This window comes from Lucilia cuprina, chromosome 3 (genome assembly GCF_022045245.1).
Source record: "Lucilia cuprina isolate Lc7/37 chromosome 3, ASM2204524v1, whole genome shotgun sequence".
NCBI lineage: Eukaryota > Metazoa > Arthropoda > Insecta > Diptera > Calliphoridae > Lucilia > Lucilia cuprina.
This window is the reverse complement of record NC_060951.1, coordinates 40,236-64,221: the sequence shown is the minus strand read 5'-3', so window position 1 is coordinate 64,221 and position 23,986 is coordinate 40,236. Positions and strand designations below refer to the sequence as shown.

Below are 23,986 nucleotides of genomic sequence, written 5' to 3'. Positions count from 1 at the left end.
ATAAACAAATAAATAATAACATAATTTTTTATTAAATATGTATGTATATTTTTTTTAATTATTATTAAATATTTGTATTATTTCATTTAGGTCTTTGCTTAGTATTCAACGCAAAAATTTCGTTTCAATATTGGAAATTAAATGTCCCTCTAATAGACTTGAAAACAAAGTGTAGTTCTTTGAAAGTTTAACGCAGCTTGTGTTTAAGCTTAGTTTAACTATTGTTTAAGTGTAGCCGGAGCTGCTGCGTGCTTGTATCGTTTACATAAATAATTGTTATTGAAATAAATTATAATGACAAAAAAATAAATAAAAAACCCTCAATTAAAATTGACTAACTTGAAAAATATTAAAATATTTTTGTAGTTATTAAGTTAAAGTATTAGTTAAAACTTATTTCATGATATGAAATGCATTTTAGCCAATTACATAAATGCACTCATGCTTTTTTTTATAATATTTATGTATATTATTGATATTGTATATTAGTCGCAAGACATCTCCATTCTTATAAAAGAAAACTTTAAAGTGCTTAAAACTAAAAATCAAAAACTAAGCTGGCAAAGCAAAAGTTTAACAGTTGAAAGTATTTAGGCTTTAAAAATTTACTACAACAACTCAAAATATAATTTTAAATAATTCAAACAGCATGCTACAAATTAAATATATTTTTAGTAATATTTCTATGTGGTTTTTATTGTGGAACCGAACAATTTTTAATCTTGATTTTTCTTTTATAATTTTCAATATTATGAAAAATATTCTAAGAACATTATCTGGTTATATAGACTCGATTTTAAATTATTTTAGTTTTTTTTAACATATTCTTGACGACTATTATGTAAAAATATTCAATTATAAAAATATTTTTATTAAATGAATTTCTGAAAACCTTAAAGAAGAAATTTCTTTTTTGAATCCAAACTTTGCCTAGGTAAACAACAATGCACCTGTATTACAAAAATTTTTAGTATTGCATGTCCCACATTTTTAAAGGATTTACAAAAAGCTCCACAATTTAGAATTGTTTTAGAAAACCACAAATCTACTTTTGTATTAGGTTTCAACCTAAAGTATGGCCGAATTCATTAGAATGTAAATTTAATATTTTACAACAAACATGCGACATTCAAGGGCATTTCTATTCAAAAAAGGAAAAGAAATAATAATAAGAAACGTATATATTTGTAGGAATTTTTATTTAAGTTATAAAATCTACGTAAAACTTTTAAGTAAAATTAAATTTTTCCCCAAAAATAAATCCCAAAACTTAAATGAAAATGTTGAAAAAAATTAGAAAATAAAGGAAAATAAAATATGTTTAAATTCTTGTAAACTAAGAGTCAAATCAAGAGACGGAAACTGAAAAAGAGTTTAAACGAAAATTTTCAAAACAATTCGCAATTGAGAGATAGACAGACAAATAGATAGTAGATAGAGGGAGATAGAAAGAAAAGAGGAACTTGAAAGCACATTAGCCAGCTGCGTTGTACTTACCGTACTAACTTTACGGACTTTAGTTGCGTGTGCTGTAGGTGCTGGTTGTCTTTGTATAACGCTCACCGACTCCGATTCCACTTCGACGCTGCGTATGGACATTTTCTCTTTGTTGTTGTCGTCATTGCCTTTTTCGCCGCCAACGAACAGTTCATAGCTAATGCAAGAGTATGTCGGACTCTTGGCCATCTCGGGGTGCAGTGCTGCCTCGGCGGCATCAGCTGCATCCTGAGCTGCTTGAGCTGCCGCATTGGCCCTTTCCTCCAGTTTAGCCGCTTTAGCCGCCGCCGCCTCCTCTGCTTCCTATAATAATATATTAATCACAAGAAAACCAAATGATAATTTTCCATTAGTAAATTTTATTTCTATTTATTGTTAATTATTTCTTTCAAAGAACGCAACAACATTTAACTGCTTTTACTTATTTTTTTTTTGTATTTTTTTGTTAGTATATTTTATCAAACTTGAAGCAATGTAACAAAATTATTGTTTGGCACTCGATTGGTTGCTTTTCAAATAATTCAGCCATTCCAAATGAAAAAAAAAAAAATAATGAAAAATTGTTTTTCTGTTTTATCGACAACAGCCTTCCATATTTTTGGTTTCTAATAAATAATTTCTGTTCTATTAAAAATGAAAATGTATTAAAATAACCATTTGGCATAAAATATTCGAATGTCATAAAAATACACGCTAAAAGACATGTTTAATAAAGGCAAAAGAATAATTGAATTTTATAAAATGTATTAATAATTATGATAATAATAATTATAATAATAACAACAGTAATTAAATTATTATATAAACAAAAACTAAAAGAAAATTAAAACAAAACATTTATTGAGAAGAAGAAGATGAACGTTTGTGTTCAGAATACATTTTGATTATTTGATTGTTATTCTCAATTTGAAATGTTTGTTTGTTTTAATTTTCGTTTTAGTTTAAACGTAATTAGACATCAATCAAATTGAAATTCAAGGCAAGAACGAACTCTCTAAATTCGAGTCAAATTAAACTGAAATTCAAATCGGTAATTCAAATATTTTCAATTCGAATTTTGCACAGACCAAACCAAAATTGGAAATTGATAATATCTGAAACCGACTAAAAACAAAGTACTTACACGTATGGCCTCCTCTTCAGCAGCCTCTTCTTCTTCGGCCTTCTTTTGCAATTCGTCATAAGACATGGCAACAATGGCCAAAATCAAATTCACAAGATAGAATGAACCTAGGAAGATGATGACTATAAAAAACAACATGTGCCAGGGACCGGCAGCTCTCAAAACGAGCTGGTACAAATCCTCCCAAAAGTCCTGGGTCATTAGACGAAAGGCAGACAGGAAAGCCCAACCGAACGAATCGAAACTAGTGTAACCATAATTCGGGTTCGGACCAAAGCCCTGCAGACACACATAATCTTCTCCACATTGCCTGGCAGCACAGAACAGAAACAAAAACACAAATACAAACACAATCAGTTAGTATCTGCCACATAATTTACAACAAATAAATTTCTCAAATCTTCAGTTTAAACATACCCCGCTCCAGATATATTACCACACAGCGGATATGCTATACCATCCTCTGTGTACCAATTGGAGACGTTTTCATTGTGAAGCTTCCAGTTCTCGTCCGTCAAATTACCCCAGCTCCCATCAAGGGGAAATCTTTTAATGCACTTTTGTGTTAGAACACCCATATAAATTTGTAGGCCCATCAGCGCAAACACCGACAGGGAGAACATTGTCAAAATTATCACATCGCGTAGATTTTTTACAGATTCAATGACAGCACCGACGATGGTTTTCAGACCTATCAAATAGTTGTGAACACATTAATATCTCTTCTCCAACATGATGATGCATAGAAAGTGCTCTTATTTATATAGAGATTTAAACGGAACAATTATTTCAAAACTTTACCTGGCACAATGGCTACGGTTTTAAGAGCTCGCAGTACCCTAAAAGTTCTCAAAGCTGCGAGATTACCTAAATCTATACCCATGGTCACATAACTAAATCGTTAGTTTTGGTCGTAGTTGTTGTTGTTATTTAAAGAAAATAAAAAATATTTATATGTAAATTTCAATAATTATGTACAATTTGAATTGATTTTATTTGCAAAAATTATGAGTTTTTTTTCGATTAATATTTTAATTTCATTCAAAAAGTGAACACGCATCTAGATGAGTTTTTCAGTTTTAAACATTTTATAATTAAGCAATTTAAACGTTTCACTTTTTGTTAAAGAATTTTAAACGAAAATGAAAATATGCATTTTTCATTATTAAATTGAGCAAAAACAAAAATGAAAAATAAAGAAGAAAATAATACATTTTCTATGATTTATATTGAGATAAATATTTGTATGATTATATATGAGCCATTATTTATCATTTCTTCAAATACAAATTAAAAAAACAAAAACTACTTTTGGTATATAATAATAATAATTATTCCTTTTTTTAATAAATTCTCATTAATTAAATACATTTAGAAAACTAATGATTATTATATACGACTGTCTGTTCAATGTTTTAATTAGAGGGTGAGGAAGGGGGATACGAAATTAAAGGAGTATATCTTTTTCTATATATAAATTTAGGAGTGTTTACAATTAAAATTACTTTGGCAAATTTATGAACATTTTGTTGAAAAGAAACAGAAAATAACAAAAAATATATATTTCTTTTTAATTTGAACACAAATAATTAACTAGATTAATTGTATTTTTTTTTTGTTTTGTTTTAAATATTCTCAATTAAGATTTTTGTAAAATGTTTAAAAATGATAAAGAAAATGAAATATCTCTCGGTGTTGATAATATAAACATTTAAAATAATAATAATAAAACTCACGCTAAAGCTATTACTACGAAGTCCAGCCAATTCCATGCATCTCTAAGATACGTAAACGGGCATAAAATGAAACCTCGTGCCATCACTTTAACAGCTGATTCAAATGTGTAGATTCCGGTGAATATCACCCTAAAAACGAATTTTGTAATCGTTGTTTTTTTTTTACATACAATAACACATAAATTATAAACAAATTATAAGTTAGAAAAAATAATTGTACTCAGATGTTTAGAAAAAAACCAACAAACTAAAACAAATTCGATTTAAATCAATTTAATTTGAAAACAAAAATATTTATTTATACCGGACGAAATTTCAATTTCAACTTGAATTTGTATTAATAATTCTTTTTTTATTTTTAATACGCATTTATATAAGAAAAAAATTGTTCGTACTTAACCTACTAGAAATATTTAAAATAAACTTTCAATCAAAATTTAACTTTTTTAAACACTAAATACTTAACAAGTAAACTTATGGTTAGAAGAAAACGATTCAAACTAAAAAATGTGGACGAATGATTTCAAATTCGCTAACTTAGATTTAAAACCAAATGCATTTTCAATATGAGAAATGTATTGAAATATAAAAATTGAATCCTTAGATTAGATATCGTAATGACCACATACATATGCACATTTGTACGTATAAGAGCAGATATTAAATATTAGTTATTTCTTTGTATAGATACGTGGGTGTTTTTTTTACTTCGCTCTTCTTAAATCTTCTCCCTTTATTTATTGCATATTGAGGACATGGTGGCCTTCAAAAATATGTCTGTATGATAATATTATGTATGATTATAACTCTTATGATATTTTATTTGCAAAAAAAGAGCAAATTAACATTTCTAACCCACACATATACAAGGATGATGACCCACCCATCCATCAATCCATTTATTTATCCACAACTGTAGTACGTTGTTGGTCTGACCGATTGTTTCTGCAGTTTTAACATGACAACAAAATTTAAAAATATTTTAATTATATTTAGTAAAAACAGATGTAATGAGGGCTTAAACAAATTGACTACAATATTGTATTTAACATTGATTGATGGACCTTATGGTCTCCGAGTGGATATATATCATTCTTAACATAAGACTGACTGAATTAGATTACTGAGCACGCATTTAGTTGTTGAACTAAAGTGGCGTTATGATGAACAATCGATACGACTAAGTGGTCAAAATTTCTTAACGTGTTCACATACCGGGGAGACCATATGACAAGCTTAAAAAAAGTGATCAATTTAAAAACTATCTTTAAGCCCTTTATAACGATAAAACTTTTGTTGTGACCCACGTAATATGATGTCTATCGATACATACTATGAAAGTATGAATGTATAAAAGTTGTCTAACGGACTATGTCATTGTCGTCGTGCATTTCTACCATGAACACTTGAAAGTGATGCACATAACCTACATTTTTCAGTTCCTTTCCTTTCAAGCATTTTCATTGACATACATGTATATAAGTTCAAATCGACATTCTAACACACACACACATACGAATTTGTACAACTTATACAATGGTTTTGTATACATATACATATATATGTATGTATGAGGATTGCATTGATTGTTTTGAAATCGTTTGTTTTACTTCAATGTTATATTTTTTTCTTCATAATTTTAATATTTAATTTTTCCAGGAATTTCCATGTGATTCTTGGAGAATGACTCTTATAAGCCATTATATAGAAATCTATCATTATGCTTAAATATTACAAACTTTGTTTTCATGAACCTGATCCATTCACGTAAACATATTTGTCTTTTTGTATATAATGACTTTTACAATTTTTTATTGTCTACAATATTTTGGACATTTTTCATCTTCCCCTACAAGTATCCTTTAAGATAGACAGTTTTTTTTTTTAAATCAAATATATTTAAACCACAAATAGTGGAAAGAAGCTGATACTATATCCACTAAAACAAAAAAATAAAACAATTTGTTTTATGGATTTTAAAATAATAAAATGTTTGCTTTCGAATCCAATAGTACACACATGTGTAGAATCTACTTCAGAGACATACAGCAACAACAAATAATATGCAATTAAGATATTTGTACAATCTTTTATTCATGTGACACCCTTTTACTCTCTATAGTTCTTTGTATACACTGAAAATAATCTATGCCTATTATATATATACGATAAAAATATCGTACATTGTACGAACTTCTTTTTGGTTTCGTCTTACAAATGGTGTCGTAATATATACAAAATATTTTTGTATAAAATACAAAATAATTTTTTAAAGAAATACTACTTACAAAAGGTTTTTGTACTTTCATAAAATTAGAAAAGGATTTTATTAATAATATTTCGTATTATGCATGAATTTGTTTTATAAATATTACGAAATTTGTTTTCTTAAACATAAGCATGGATTACTTGCAGTGTATGTATGTATATGTAACCGTATTTACGTAAAAGTAGTAAGTACCGTTAAAGGACATGTAGAAAAGGTTATGTACGATTGTTTATGTATATGTATATGCATATGTATTATTATGTTTAAACTTAAATAATTGAATTGTTCAAGTACATAACCGATTTGTAGGTTATTCTGTTTTGTTTTTATTATAAAAGAATATAATTTCTACCATACGTTTGTATTTGATCTAGACCTCAAAGAACACTTTAATTCAGGCAAACTGCATAAAATTTTATAAATATTTAAAATTACTAGTAAAGTATTTAATAATAACAATAATAAAAAATAGCAAATGTAAATAAATTGACCACAACGGTAGGAATTTTAAAATTATGAATAACAGTTAACAGTAATAGTACATAATAATAGTAAATCGTAATCAATATACTCCTATAAAAATGTATTTTAAAAGTCAATAATAAGAAATTTTAGCCACAAAATATTAACTTGTTAATTGATTTTTTTTTTGGAATTTTCCAATTTTACTTTTCACTTTTTTTTGCCTTCAATTTTACAGGGTGCTTGTTTCTGATACCAAATCTACCTTGACAATTTTGATATCAGCTAAAAAAATGACAGTTTCTCTTAATTTTTTTTATTATTTTTGTTGTTCTTGTAATTGGGTACTAATTATTTAAACATTTTTTTGCTTTGCTATTTTGAGGCTATTATTTCTAGTTATTTACAATACAAACTGGGATATACACATTATTTGCTAATTACTTTTAAAATTTACATTTTATTTAAATTTATAAACTACAAAACTGGATAAAAGCATTAATTAACTATTTATTAGGGAGTATGATTTATTAATATTATTTAAAATACAAATGAAATTTTTAAAATGCTTTTATCGCTTTAATTTTCAACTTACTACCAGATATGTATAAAAATATATGTATCTGTATTTTTGTATATAGCTAAATAAATAAATTTATATGTTTAGCTATAATAAATAATCTTATCAATTTCGTATAATATACATATTTTTTACAAAAGTTTCTACTGAAAATGATGTCATGTTTTTAAACTAAAACTACACTTAGGTACTTAATTACTATAGTATTTTTACTACAATTTAAGTATTTTGCTAGATTTTTGTTTTCTTTTTTCAAAAATATTATAAATAAATGAACTAAATACTACTTTATTTAACACACTCTAATTTGTTTAATAATTTTGTCAATAAAACTCTATTGGAACAAACCATTGTAATTCTTATTAAGTTTTTATTTAATATTTATAATTGTTTTTTATGAGTTTTTTCTTCTCTTAAGTTTAGTTAAATTAGAGAAGAGTCAATGATTTCTTAAACCTCAGACGCAATTTGTACTAAGTTAGTAATTTTACTTTACAATTTATTAACAGAGTTAGTACATGTATTTGCTAATGATTTAAAAAAATATAAAAAACATTGTTGCCAGAAGTTTAAATTAAAAAATATTTCAACTAATATTTTAGTAAATTTTTAAAAGGCCCTTACTTATTCCTAATATACAGGAAAATGTCCTACATTAAATAATTACTACATTGTTTCGCATTACGAAATTGTTTCGTTATATTTACGAAATATTTTAGTATAATACAAAATAATTTCAGAAAAATTAAATTAATTGTAAAATAAAAATTAAAAATAAATAAAGTGAAATGAATGAAACATTTTTTTATGCAAAGATTTTTGTTAATTTTAAAATTAATTTTATAAATTAGTTTTTATAATAATATTTTGTTTTATACACGAAATATAGACAAAATTGTTTTTTATTTAAATTTCTAAAAAAAGTTTTTATTAAAAATGTTTTGTTTTAAATTTTTGAGAATGAAATTCTTTTTACCTTAAACATGTCTATTCTATTTCCTACTCATTATTTCACTAAATAATGCTTTAAATCAAATCGATAACAGTTTTTTAACAACTCAATTATTATTGTAATAAAATTAATTGTTTCCAATAAAAACTTTTGCTAAAATCTAAAAAAGATATCAACAATCTAAATTCATGATTACCAGACATTCTGACAACAATGTATTTTCATATATACAATATGTTCTTGTTATATATAATAATGAATTTTTCAAAAATTATTCGAATGACTACAGAAATGTTTGATTTAAAAATCATATGAAAAAATTTACAAGAATCTGAAGCACGATTTATAAGCACGAAATTTATTCAATTTAATGAAAATTTTCTCAGTTAAACTACATAAGTATTAGTGTGAGTGTCACCAGCTCTAGAAGCATGACCTTATTAGTTTAATTTTTTAAAAAAGTTTTTACTTTGTCTTTTACCTTTAGATGTTTTCGTAAAAATTGAAAACAATTTACTCTCGTTTTCATACAATTTGAGAACATTTTAAATTAACTCTGGTTTGTTTCTGGTTTGTGGTTTTATTAAAAAGGTACTTATTATTAAAAAGAATAAATAAATTTTAAATATAAAAATTTATACTTTCGTTTTACCATTAAATACAAAAAACAGTTAAAAATATTGGAATTAAAAAAGTCTTCTTTGCCTAAAATACCATTTACGAATATATATATGTAGTAAACCATATATGTATGTTTTTAAATATATATTATAAAGTATTTGTACTGATTATATAGAGGAAAATAAATAGAATTTGTTTAGATATATATATTTTTTCAAAATAAATATTTTTTTTAATTAAATGAAAACAAGTTATAAACCAAACAAAACTTATAAAAAGAAATTGTTTAAAATAAAACACATTAAGGAGTAGAACTACCAATAGATAATAAATAGTTTGTTGTTAAATAAACTAATAATAAAGAAATAAATATGTATCTAGAAAATATTGTTCAATTAGTACTCACTCTGTAGATTCGACCGTGGGCGTTGTCGGCATTATCATTAAAATACAATTAACAAGGATAGTGGTGATAATGAATAACGAAAACAAAGGATGTACTAAAATATAAATGGCTACACGACGTATCGGATTAAATGGATCGAGCAACCACATTGCTTTTGAGGCAGAAAACCGAAAAATATCTTTTCCTTTACTTACTACTACAAATGTCTATAAAAAATATATAAAAATATAAAGATTTTTTTAGTAAATATTAGGATTAAATATATATGTATATATGTAGTAGTTTGAATATGTAGGTCAGTTTTGAATAAATATTAACATATAACCTTAAATTTATGAATACTTATATACATTCCTATGCATGTATGTATACATATGTACAATTCACAAGCGGTGTTGTATGGTTGTATCGTAGTATGTGGTAATTTTTAATTCTTGTTTTGTTTGTCTTTCAGAAAATTTGAATTAAAAAATTTTTATAACGACATCGATTGTGAATTGTACAATTGTTTTTTTAACATTAACATTTTTTCTTAAAATAATTCGTATTAAAAACCAAAACAAATTCAAAACTGACAGCATGTGCTTCCATTAACTTGGAATTATTTATTTTAGTATTTTTGCATTACCAGTATATTATTGTAGTACGGATCGATATCCTCGAGAGGAGTGGAGGCCAATTCCGGCGGGAAGCTGCCCTGCAGTCGAACAGGTAAGGGCACTCCCTGTTCAAGTGTAGGATCCGGTTGTGGACCTTCATCCTCGTCCTCGTCATCATATCGGATCTAGTATTGAGTTATAAATTAAAATTAAATATTACTGAAATGTCTCTTAAACCGTTTTCCGTTTGTTTAAAATAAAATCAAACAAAAATAATTAATCTTGTTGGAAAAATTAAAAAAAAAAATTATGGATTTTTTAACGAATTAAGTTTCGTTTTGTTAGTTTTCAAATATATATTTTTTTTACATTAAATGAGTAACAATTTGGTTAAAAATATTAAGAAAATAATAAAAGGTTGTTATTAATAAAACATTGTTATACAAGCTAAATGCAGAAAATATTAAAAAAAGTATTTTTAAGAAATATGAAGAAAATAAAATAAATTTAATAATGAAGCAGTTATAAGTACACATTTTCTAGGACAAAAAAAGGAAAGCTTAAGAAAAGGGTCCTTAATAAAAGTTTTGCTAAATTGCTAAATAAATTCCGTTAAAAGTTTATTAGAATATAGTTTTTAATTAATTGAATTTAAAGTTTTTGTTAGCATGTAAATATGTCAATAAACAAATACAGAGTAATTGACTTCACATATTTTTTTTTGTTTTTAGAAAAATTATTTTCAATGTGCGTAACTTCTACCACTCCCATTGAGTGTCATTAGAAAATATTGATATTTGTACTTAAGAAATTTCCATAATAATGGTGGTAAATTTCTCCCTTCGTCAAAAAGACATTACTTTTGTCTTTGCGTGACCTTTTAAATATAAAATATTTGTTGTGAATATAGTTGGAAATTGACATTCTATATTAATTATATTCGTAGCACAACCAAGGGTATGGGCCGAACTGACGTTGTCTTTAAATGAAGTTCTATTTATATATACATGTGTATATTTATTTTACAGGTCATTGGACAAATGACAAAATCAAGATAAAGAAAGTAAATATTGGAATATTTGAACATTTCTGTTTTTAAGTTCCGTCATTGAAAAAATCTACTAGACAGGAAAAAATTAAACATTTTACTTGTTTTGTGAATAATGTTTAAATATATTTTTGTGTAATTTCACTTGAAAATGTGTACAATAATGTATAAAAATGTGGGCTTTTGGTTTCTATACTATTAACTACAACTAAATATGTTGAATTTGTCTTTTGTTTAGTCATTTTCACAATTTTTATAAATATCTAATATCTATGATCAAGATTAAAAACAATATTTTCAAAGATTTTGTATTTATACACTGAAAACAATCTTTCACTAAATTAACATTTCAACTGTAATTGTTAATAATTGTTCCTTTGTTCGTAAACATTACTGACCAAATACCAAGCCCCGTATTCATAAAGTTATTAATCGCTTATTTCAGGTTTATTACGTACATTTTCCATACAAAATTCATATAATAAACCATCAATAACTTTATTTAGCATTTATGAATATGGGGTCAAATTTTTTATTGTGAAAATGACCTGTAACCAATTTGTTTTCGAATTATAAATGCACTACAAATAAAAATTGTTTGTAAGTTAAAAACAAAATCTCATAGCACTTACTTCTGTGTGAAAGAAAAACTCACTTTATAATTATTTTACCCACTGTGATTAACGGAAAAATAAATAATTTAAAAATGAATGCCGAACGTAGAACCAGTACAATGATCTAAATATCTCATACATAATATCGTTGATTTTTTTATACAATCGCTATGTATGAGTTAAATTGTGTTCGTTTTATTTTGGCTCTTCTTAATGTGTTCACACGTCGACAAAAAAATCATCAGACATCTGCATAGTATGGTCAAAAGAAAATCTAAACCTTAACGCCTAATCGTTGCCAAAAGCAACTACAACTAACTATAGTCATTATCTTAGTTTACAAGTTATATGCAAATGAATGAGTTGAATATACACATTATGTCGTAACAAAATTTTTGGAAAAGGTTTCAGATTTATTCTAACAAAGTGTATTTGATTTGAACCCTATAGAAGTGGTAATGTTTTGTAGTGTTTATATATAAATATTTAATAAAATAATAATTTAAAAACAGAAACAATAATAATTTCGAAAACATAAAAGTATTAATCACATTTTTAGAATAAAGTAGTTTCTTTAAAAGTGAAAAAAAAACACAAGCTTGCATATAAAAATATTCAAGACTACAGCGTAAAGGACGTATACACTTACATACACACATACACACTCAATCAGACACACACACACTCAATATATATTAAACGGTGAGTTAGTTTGTTATGCATATTGAGCTTATTATAGGAAACGGAAATAAATAGTGATACAAAAATAACATGACCCTAACCAAAAAAAAAAAACAATTTACGTACATACACATGTACGTTTTTATGTACGTAAATGTTAACATATTTATTAAATTAGTTTAAATAATAATAATAATACCAATACTTGTATAAACATGGAATAAAATATGAGAATTATGAGAAAAGAAAACAGCAACAATAACAACTAAGTATAACATGTATATATTTCATTTTGTATCTTGTGTTTGTATAAATTTTGGGCACATAATTATACATACAAATATATATATATATATATATATATATATACTTTGTATATGTATAAAGTACTTATACATACACAAACTGCTCTCTAGTCAAATTTTCTTTGTTTTCATTTTAGAACTTTTCATAAGTAGAAAGAAAAATTAAAAGGAAAAGTAATGTAAGTTATATTTTTTTCTCTATTTCCTTTAATGTTTTTAGGGTATTTTTCTTATTCGTTTTCTTTATTTTGTGTGTGTTCGTGTTTCTTTTTTTTGTATTGGTCTCCACTTTTACATCTTTTTTTTTGGCAAATTGAGCTCCCCGACCTACTTTTTAAAGTGGTTATTATGTATATGTGTTGTGTTTAATTATGTATCTATGTATGTGTTATATATACTAACAGTGTATAAAACAGGAAATAAAGAAACATTAAATAATGTTTGCAAACATCGCGCCAATGAATTACAAAAATGTTAATCGTAATTTATGTTTGGCTTCTTCAGACTTTTTTTATTAATTTGTTAATTTGCAAAATAAAAGTTTTAAGTAGATTTGGAAAAGTTAATGGTATATCAGCAGTTACCAATAAATTATTGACATTCACCCTTTTTATATCGATATCATTGAACACAAGTTCATTATAGATAAACTTATCAGTTAATTAGTAGTGTGTTTGAGGGTATGATGTCCAATCTATAGGATTGCATTACATTTTTTACAATTTAACTCTTCATTTTTAATAATAAAACAAGTTTTTTTTCTTTTGTCTCATAAAATGATTCAATATTTGGATTCTCTAGATATTTGCGATCTTCAGAAACTCAATTTGATATTATATAATGTTATGCATTAATCTCACTCAAACCATTAACTGTTCCATACACAGAATAACAAAATACATAAAATGAGAAAAAGTATAAGCATATTGTAAGCACAGCACATTACAAGTACATACACACACATATATATATATGTACATAAATATGTATTCAATACTTTTTTAGAGGCAAAAAACTATTTGTGTTTAATATAACAAAAAAAAAAATGTAATAATAACAAAATAATACGTATAATGTTATATAAGTAATTGAATTGAATTAAGTTTAATTGAAAAGAGTAGAGAATATAATAGTAGTGTATAAAGTGTTAAAGAAGTACATAGTTTAGTTGTTGTTAAGTGATTTAAAAAAAATAATATTTAAATAATAAGAGTTACGCGAAGTCGTAAGTAAGTACAGTGTTAGAATAAGAATGAGTTAAAGCAAAAAATTATACATATTTGAATAATTTCTGGGGACAGGACAAACAAAAAGTTAAACATGGATAAGTAATCTTTAAAATTGGCTACAGCTGTAATAAAACTCTTACTTCTTTCTGTTTTTTCTTGCGACCATATTGCGGCTGAAAGAAGATTTATAACAAAGTGTGTTTCAAGGGAGGTTTGGATAAGGGTTTTGAAATGTGAACATTTCACGAAATGGGTTTAAATGTAGACAAAAAGAAAAAACAATGTAACAAAGAAAATTAAAACAAATGTGATGACGCATATGACGTTTATATTTTATTTTATTATTATTTTTTGCCAACGCCAATTTTTATTACAGAGTTTTTACAATGATTTCATCATAAAAAAACAAGGATATTTAAATGGGTGGTAGTTGGATGTTCGGATGGTTATGGATACAAACAAGATGTTTAGTCATTGAGTAGAAGTTAGTTTAATTTATTTAGCAAGTAAATCGAGTAGTTGAAGTTTTTCATTGATTTTTATTTATTAGTTTGTTTATTTTTTTGTTCATTGTTGTTGTAAGATGTAGATAATCCACGCCATAAAGGGAAAAAGAGAAAGAGAGAAAAAAGAAATAAAAATAAAAAAGAAAAAATAGTAGTAAATATCCATGAAAAAATATTTACAAACAACACAAATTTATCTGTCTGTTTGTTGGTTTCTTTGTTTGTTATGTGCATTAAAGATTCGCAATATTTTTCTTTTAAAAAAAATATTTTGAATATAACGGATGAGAAATCGATATTTTAACAGTTAATTTTTTATTTGTTCGACAATGGAGAGATGACAAAGCATATGGCGCGTAAACAAGAATGATTCATTTTAAAAATGGATTTTGATAATTTATTTTAAACTGCAAATATTATCATATTAGATTGAGATATTTAGGTTTATGAAACTGTTGGTATTTACATTATAGTGGTTTCGAATACCTACAGGGTTTTGTTATTTCTATATATAGAACATTTCTAATTGCAAAAAACCTTACTCTATGTTCATTAAAATTAAGTTAAAACCATAAACTTTTAAGTTAAATATAGGAAAAATAAGGACATAATTAAGAAAAAAAATAAACGATACCGGAAATAAATCTTGATATTAATTTGAAAACAAAATAATTTTTTGCCTTAAAAAAATAAAACTAACTATATTTTTATACAAGTTTATTAGTTTGACAATATAATTATTTTCTAATGAAGCCAATGTTAAATCAATCAGAAAACATCAAATATTTATAAAAAGGAATTGTAATCTGTGAATTATTTTTTGAAAAAAATTAACAATAATAATAATAATATAAATAATTGCAAATAAAAGTAAATAAAATGGATTCTGAAGTGTTGCTTGATTTTCAGAAGTATTAATTTATATATATCATGCTACATTTGCTTTAAGATTTTAATTAAGAATTTATGTCAATTTTGAAATCGAAATGTAGCTGGTGAAGAGTAAAATAAACTATAGATCAAATCATTTTCAAGCAGTGTCAGTAGCAATGACACTGCTTTTCCAACATAAGGCAACAGTTGATTGAAACTCATATCATACATATGAGACTCCTAATTATATACAATTTAAATTAGTCCAAATCGGAATCCAAATATTACAAATATTTTAAATATTTACTTTAAAAAAGAGTTTAGATTACAACATTTAAAGGAATCATAAGAAAAGGTGCAAATTTTATTTGCTTTGTAATAGTAACTACTAAAGTTAAAGTAGGCGTAGAGAGATTTCCATTTCAACCAATTAAAAAGCTATTAAAAAAAATAAGAAAAAAATATAATTAAAATTTACCTAAATATCTTATTTAAATGACAATACGATTTTCTCCATCTAAATTTAAATATTTCATCAGATAGTGTTAAACAAGTTTCATATTATAGTATTAATTTTTTGAAATATGGAGTTAATCGTTTTGACTGAAAGATAATTAACTTAAGAGAACTTATACTAAGTTTATCATACACTTTATAAACGGTACACTTAATTGTGTGTAGTTCAGTATACTTTGTATGTAAGAATTTTTTTAAGATAATATAAACTAATTACAATATTTATGATCTATGAAACACAAAAGTATGTAAGTAGATATACAACTATTTACTACGGGATTCTCTTTAAAGGGGTCTTGAAATGATAGTTAATTATAGAGTTATGAAGAAAAATATCAATTCGAAATATTTATCTATGTTACACAAGTTATAAGTAAATTTTTACAATGTTAGTATGAAAGAATGTTAGAGATGGAAAAATACATATTAAATGAATGCCTGTTAGAAAGGATGATAATTGGAAAAAAATGAAATTTGCAAGGTAAAATATTTAAAAGCTTTCTCATTTTTGTAGTTAAATATTACAATAATAATATGTATGTATAATAGAACCACAAAATGATTGGGCCAACATTCCACATTTACATTTAATAGTTATACGATTTGTTAGAGAGTTAGAGTTATAAAATAATGTTAATAATAAAGGAAATACACATATACATAAACATATATGTATGCTATAATCTGTATCCATATACATACATATGTGTATGATTGTAGGTTTATTGTTTAAAATAGACAACAAACATACATACATACAAACATATGCATACATTTATTGGACAACAGATCACACACTGATTGAATTTTGTAACACAAAGATATAAATAGAGAAGAAAATAAATTTTAGTTTCGTAATATTTACCGGCGCCTCTCCTTCGAGTCTCTTTCTTTCCAGTTCCTTTTGTTTTTCATGTTCAGCGATACGATTTTCTATTTGCACCAATGATTCGCGGGTGAAGGGACGGAACAAACTACGTTCTTCCTCAGATATCGAGTCGGAATCTTCTGTCATTGTCTATGCGGCCAACGATGAGAGCCTCAGTTTTCCAAGGCCTATTTTGTTTGTTTGTTTTTTTTTTATAAATTTTTGTTTCAAATTTCCATTTAATACGAAGACACAATCACATATATTATAATTATTATACATAAAAAAATAATTCATTCATACATACTCGTACAAAAGAAAAAACAACAAAATAAAAACCAAAAACTACTGCTTATTTATTTAGTACTACGCACACTTACATTAGGCACATGTATGTCGCCTGCTACATTAAAATTACAACTATATCCGAGGCGCCATCTTCAAACAAGCGCCCGCCACAGACACGTATTCTGCAAATAAACAATAAAAAAATACACAAATATTAATACACATTTTTATGGTATAAAACTGTAAGGATAACGAAATATAGAAATAAAAAAAATATTTTCATTTCTGTGGCCACTAACTGACGCAAATAATCCTTATGATGTGTGTTAGTATATTTGTTTGTACGTATGTATGCAATGATATATTAGCTAGGTTTTAAGTGTGAGTGGGTATTTTCCTAATAAATACTGCATGTGTGTTCATTGAATATAATGTATGCATATCTAAGCAATTTATGAATTTATCTGTTCAACACACAAACTTGCACATATACATATAATTTACATACTAAGTATGTATGTGTATCTGTTTGTATATAAGGATGTAGTCTTTGTGTGTTGCGTTTAATAGTTTAATTACTGCTGGGAGAAGTAATTTCATTTTAATAAATAATAGAAAAATGTTCAAATTATCTTCATTATAATATTTTCGACTTGCCTCAACTCAACAGTTAAGGTATGTCGATTTAATGGTTGCATATCGCGACAATTTTCAAATTAAATTACATACATATTAGTGGCACTCCTTCTAAAAAACTCTAGGTAATTTAATGTATCTCTCGTAAACCCATTAATAAGCCATTACCTAATAACTTTAAGAGGGAAGTAAAGTACAAAAGAATAATAACGATATTAAAGGAGATCGAAAGATACAATTTACAAGTCCATGTTATATTTGATAGCAAGTATTGCTTAATCAGGAATGAGTTATCAAATTTTCTAAAACCTTTTTTTGTGATCGAGTATACTTAATGTAATAGATGTATATCTCTCATACGCCCCCCAACAGTAAATGAGAAAATTTGTGAAAAAATAAATTTTGACAGAGATTTTTTCTACTACATATTATATAAAATAAATGACGTTGTTCATATGTGTTGTATATTGATGTATGTATGTATGTATGTATGTATGTATGTATGTATGTATGTATGTATGTATGTATGTATGTATTTTGTTCTTAATACTCCGATTTCAACCAAATTTCAATTTGTAAATCGATTAAAAACATTCATAAATATATACGTGGAAAATGAACTCAATATTTTTTTTTGTATTTTTAATTGAATTACTAAAGAGTGAGCATTCAATCAAATATAAAAAATTGAACTATAATTCTGTAAAAAATTATGAACATTTATTATATGTAACTTTCATGATAGTTCCCTCAATTGTAACAACCAAATTTTTGTTATTAATACATAGTTAGAAGGATGCGGAAAATGGCTTAAAAAAGTTTAACAATTATCAATTAGGAATAAATATTATCCAATAAATAAAAAAATATATTATTAACCAATATGCTGCTAGAATACAAATATTTCTTATTGGTTTGAGGACAGCTGTAACATAGAATTTCTTTTCAATATTGAAGAAAAATAAGAATTGTAAATATTTACAAATAATTTTTATTTAATTTTGAATAATAAACTGATTTTATTTACGTCTTAATAAACTAAGTACTTTGTTTATTAATCCTGACAAAAGCAGTTTAATATTATCAAAATTACTGTACGAGACGTTCATTAAATTTCACTAATTAATGTTTTCAAACAAATTTATAGCTGATAATTTGCGTTATCTTGAATGGGTTTTAATTTTGAATTTGTTTGAAAATAAAACAACAAGTGATAACACCCATTAATTAGTCGACCTCTCAAAAAACCCAATGCATTATTCCACAGATAAGCAAAATAAATAAAAATAAAGTGAAAAATTTAAGACAATTCTCACATGCCAGATTATTGAGTGCAAACAGATTTCACAAAAGAAGATTTAATTAAACTTTTTTTAAAGAACTCTTGTTATAAAAAACAAACTGACAGATTGAATGACACACATGCATACACACACGCACATCGCATTCAGAACGATTATTTAAGATATGTTGTGTACTATGAACTTGGACAATAACTTTTGTACACTTTTATTCACCGTTCTTTTGTGTTTTTTATTGAGAGAGGACGGGAATTGTTTTGCGAATAAAAAAGAAACGAATGAAAATATATTGCTATTTTATAGGATGAGAAAGTAGGTAAAACGAAATAATAACAGACATTAGTTTTTCATTTTTAACAACTGCGCAGTAAAATGCTGTCCATCCGAATGACAGATGAATTAAATAAAGGAAAAGAAAAACTTAACGAAACACAAAAAAGCAAGGAAATTCTCACAGAAATGTCAAACTTGGGAAACAATGAAAAATAGGAAAAAAAGTAAGTGATGAAAGAAACACTTCGTGAGAGAGCCAGAGAAAAGAGAGAGTGGGAAAGGAACTAACTTTAACATAACTGTTATTAAAAGTGTCTATACATATACAAGGATATATCGTCCATGTCGTTTAGAGTGAGTAGTGTAAATGCTAAAGGAGGAAAAAGAGATTTTTGGCTTATGTATGTGTAATTGAAAACAATTTTCATTGAATTTTTTTCTTATACTTACTGTAAATCGATGCCAATCGATCGTTTTATAAGATTTGCGTGTATTTAATATTTCTATTTAATATTTGTTGCAATAAATATTTAATTAATTTTATTTTCCTTATTATATGAGGTTAAGTAATTTGGTGTTAATTTGGTTTGGATTTCCAGGCCGTTTTTATTCTGTGTTGTAATTCTTGAAGCTCCAAGCGTATTTTTTTATTTAAAAATTTATTGTATTTATTAATTTTTTGGATTTTTTGTTATATATTTTCCTTTTTAGTTTTTATGATTATTTTATGCTAAATTCATTGGAAGAACATTAAAATATTAAAAAATTAGTTCACTCATTTTATATTATTTTTTTTAAATTAAATTATATATGCACTAAACAATTATTTTGAATATCTAATATATTTTTAATTTTGTGAAAAAAGGATTTCTTTTCTGACGATTATTTATTTATTTTGTTTCAGGAAAATATTTATTTCTTAAACGTATTTAATTGTTGCACTTCTTATATAATAATACGTAGAATATTATTTTTATTATTTTTTATATGTGAGATTTTGACGATAACAGCAAACAATTAATGGATTTTTTCTTGGTTTATAGCAATATTTTTATAAATTTACAAATATTTTGTTAGATTTGTTTTTTTTTCTTTAATTTTCTAATTGAAGTTTTGTGCAGCTGCCTAAAATACATAAAAATATAAAAGTATAAGGAATTGTATTGACTGTAAAAAACGACAACGAAATGAGGTTAAACTTTTTTTTCACAATTTTCTTCATACACACACAAGCATACATATATAGATATATATGTATATATAAAATTCGAATATATGTTTTTAACCTAAAAAAGGACACTCCTAACGCCTTGAAAATTAACTCATTTTAATTATTTTAATATAAAAACACATTTTCTATTAAGTTAATTACTTTTTTAGGAATATTGTTTATAATGTATCCTTTCTTTAATGTAAAATTGTTCTTTTTTTTTTTGTTATTTCAAAAGCCAACCGTTCATATCAAACACCAAAACGTAACCAAAAGGCAAAACGTCATGTTAAACTTTACTTAGTCAAATAATGAAAGGAAATAACATCAAAAAACATTTTCATTCATGCTTTAACAGTGTATGTTATAAAAGTCAATTCGCCGGAGAGAAATATTTTGCTTGCAGTTTCTCTTTAAATTTTAACATGGCCTAAGCTTCATAGATTAAATAAAGCGAATTAAGTAATTAAATGCCGCTACAATTTCTTTATTTCGAATATAACATTATTTATGTTGAAAAAAAATAAAAATTAAGAAGAATAAAGAACTAAAAAATACTACATTTCCAAGGATATTTTCGAATTAAATACATAAATTTATGCTGCAAAATTGTATTAATTTAAATCAAATTTTTACATGTTGAATGTAAAATCCTTAATTACTATATATAGACTAATCCTACCTGTTACACATTTTCTTAAATAAAACCATTATTTGTTCTATATTTTTCAATACACCTAAAGCAAACCAAACCTAATCACTTGCATATACTAAATTCAGTTTATTAATAAATCTATTGGATTTTAAAATAGAATTATTTTATATATGTATGTATGTCAGTATGTATTGGATTTCTATTATCCTACACCACTATAGGGTATTATGCGTTTGTGCTTATGATTGTAACACCCAAAGTATACTAGTTGGCTTAGAAACCTTTCTGAGTTGATTTAGACTTGTTCGTCCCTCTTCGTGCCCATGTAAACCTCGACCACCAGATAATTGTCGTAATTTTCAACATAATTTGGTGATTTTTTGATTTGAGGACAATGCTTGTTAAAGATGCTTAAAATTCTTACATTATCTCACTTATCCCGTACAACTTGAGGCCATTTGACCCATACATACGTGCATCCTTTTTTAAAAGTTTTGAAATTTATGTAAAATGCTACATATGTACATGTTTTATTATAAAAATAGTCTAGATTTTAAACATACTCATTCATAACTATGAGTATGTTTACAAAAATGTACAAATACATTTTTTTGTATTTTTTTATTTCTGTCATCATTGAAATAAAGTAGAGATGAAAAAAAAAACATTTGTAATATAACCACAACAGTAAATTACTGATGTCACTCTAAACTACATTCTCTCATATCAAAAATAACGCATCTTACACTCACATACACACGTTCAACTAACACGCGATTAATAACAACAATAACTATAACATTTAACATTTTTTTAATCCATACAAATACAAAATTGTGTTCAAACACACAAGGCCAGCAATTGTACAAGTAAACACAAGTGTATGTATGTATGAATGTACTAAATACGATAGTTTGTGTTTGTTAGTGTGTGTGTTTGTGAATAACACTAATACTAACTGTAACAAAGCATAATCGGTAATTGAAAGCATGTTGTCTAAAGGAAAATAAAAAATGTGAAAAAATAAAAGGTAAAAACGATGACAACGTCAAACAGTTTTCCTTTTCAGCCCCGTTTACGAGAATACACAGAAAAAAGTGTACAATTGAAAAGGAAATGAAAAACAAAAACTGCAAAATAAATTTGAAACTTGAAGAAAAACTTACAAATAATAAAAGAAAATTTAGTTTTTCAATGAAATAAGGATCCTCATACTGCAATTAAAGCGAACCTACATACGCCATTGTTGCACAAGAATAAATAAAAATGGCGTATGTAAGAAATGGTAACAATTACTAACAGCAACGTCTTTATACCATTATTAAATTACTTGTGTATTAATGTAGTAATGTATATAATACTTATTAATTTACATAAATGTTACACTATTAACCTGCCGGTTTGATATAAACTAAATTTTATTTCCTTAAATATTGTTCTTTTCTTTTGCTAGTCAAAGCAGTAAATGATCAAAAAAAAAAAAAAAAAACGAAGAACATGACGTGAGTGTGTTAAGACACAAGATTGAGGAAAATGGGTAATAGTTTTATGGGGTTATAGTTATAGTTTAAAAGTACTTTGGTTTACATTAGGGGTTCTATGTCTAAACTGAAAACACTTGGACATTTTTGGAAATTATTTAAATTTTAAGTAAACTATTCTTGTTTTTCAAACTACTCTTTGAAATGGTATCATTAAGGAAAATAAATAGTCTATTAAAAATAAGTCAATCTAAGTTTTTATATATTAATTTTTTTTAAAAGCACGAGTTTCGAAAAAAAAATAGTTCCTTTTTATATTTTTTCAATATTTTTAGAAAGGCTTATTAATAAACTTAGAATAAAATTATTTGCCAAAAAAATCGGAAACCCTAGTATACGAATACATATGTATGTAAGTGTAGATGTGATTTAAATAGTACAAATACGAAATAAATTATTTGTTGTTTCTGCTATTGAAAATGTTTAGTTAAAACACAAACATACATAAATACAAATAAATATATACATACATATACATGTTTGTAAGTGAAAATTTGTATAAGTATTTTTCCTTTCTTGGTATTTTTTTAATATTTGTATTATTTTTTTATATTTTTGGGAGGGGTTCTGTTGAATTCAACGCAATAAAAGCCTCAAGTTTTGGTTAAAAATACAATAAAAAATATCTACATGCAGACATGCATTGTCGTCACAAATTTACATAACTTTATCTGTATTTTTTGTTCTTTCGTGTTTATTTTATTTCGACTTTTAAAGGATAACAGTAATAATTTGTAGAGAATTTTTTTTATTTATTTTTATTTGATATTGTTCTTGTCGCAGCCTAATGGTTGCCTGTGATGTGGAACGAAATGAAACAATTATTTCATGTCGTGTTTTATTTTTGACATACATTCATACATACAAATGTATATATTTTTTTCGATTGACACAGCTTTTCCTTATTTTAGTAAATAGCATGTTTTTGACTTTTTATAATCGAATAAACACACACATACAAAAGAAAGTTAGTGTATGCATAAAAAATCAATTTTTTTATGTGTCTTTTGAAGCCACAACTACTGTTTTTATTAATGTATTTAATCTATTTTTATTTATTAAACATTGAAATGTATTTCCATTTTCTATTTTAGGCAAAAACTTGCAACTACATAACTATCTCCGCACAATGGTACGTATGCTTAACATTTTGAAATCTATAATAAGTATCCGCCTTAGACTGGTGTTAATAATATC

At 25.5% G+C, this 23,986-nt stretch overlaps 2 protein-coding genes across 52 annotated transcripts in view; one reads left to right on the top strand and one right to left on the bottom strand.

The window, feature by feature from the left end:
• LOC111691070 overlaps positions 1-23,986 on the top strand; it is a 97,866-nt gene that overhangs the window by 42,351 nt on the left and 31,529 nt on the right. Inside the window, exons 1-2 of one of the 2 annotated variants that reach the window (XM_046946370.1) lie at positions 19,574-19,607; positions 23,884-23,921. In XM_046946370.1, the coding sequence (XP_046802326.1) occupies positions 19,589-19,607; positions 23,884-23,921 (57 nt within the window). In that variant the 5' untranslated portion in view covers positions 19,574-19,588. Of the gene's footprint in view, positions 1-19,573; positions 19,608-23,883; positions 23,922-23,986 lie in introns of those variants that run through there. The other variant, XM_046946371.1, reaches the window with a different exon arrangement.
• Positions 1-23,986, bottom strand: part of LOC111691071 (sodium channel protein para) — a 59,809-nt gene that overhangs the window by 34,382 nt on the left and 1,441 nt on the right. For 34 of the 50 annotated variants that reach the window (XM_046946317.1, XM_046946329.1, XM_046946336.1 and 31 more), the window contains exons 1-12: positions 20,756-20,911; positions 19,834-20,113; positions 17,193-17,355; positions 16,883-17,073; positions 14,263-14,295; positions 10,275-10,430; positions 9,647-9,852; positions 4,357-4,485; positions 3,422-3,513; positions 3,038-3,311; positions 2,621-2,930; positions 1,498-1,800 (exon numbers count right to left, since the gene is read on the bottom strand). In XM_046946317.1, the coding sequence (XP_046802273.1) occupies positions 1,498-1,800; positions 2,621-2,930; positions 3,038-3,311; positions 3,422-3,513; positions 4,357-4,485; positions 9,647-9,852; positions 10,275-10,430; positions 14,263-14,295; positions 16,883-17,032 (1,653 nt within the window). In that variant the 5' untranslated portion in view covers positions 17,033-17,073; positions 17,193-17,355; positions 19,834-20,113; positions 20,756-20,911. The other 16 variants (XM_046946333.1, XM_046946343.1, XM_046946349.1 and 13 more) reach the window with 9 other exon arrangements.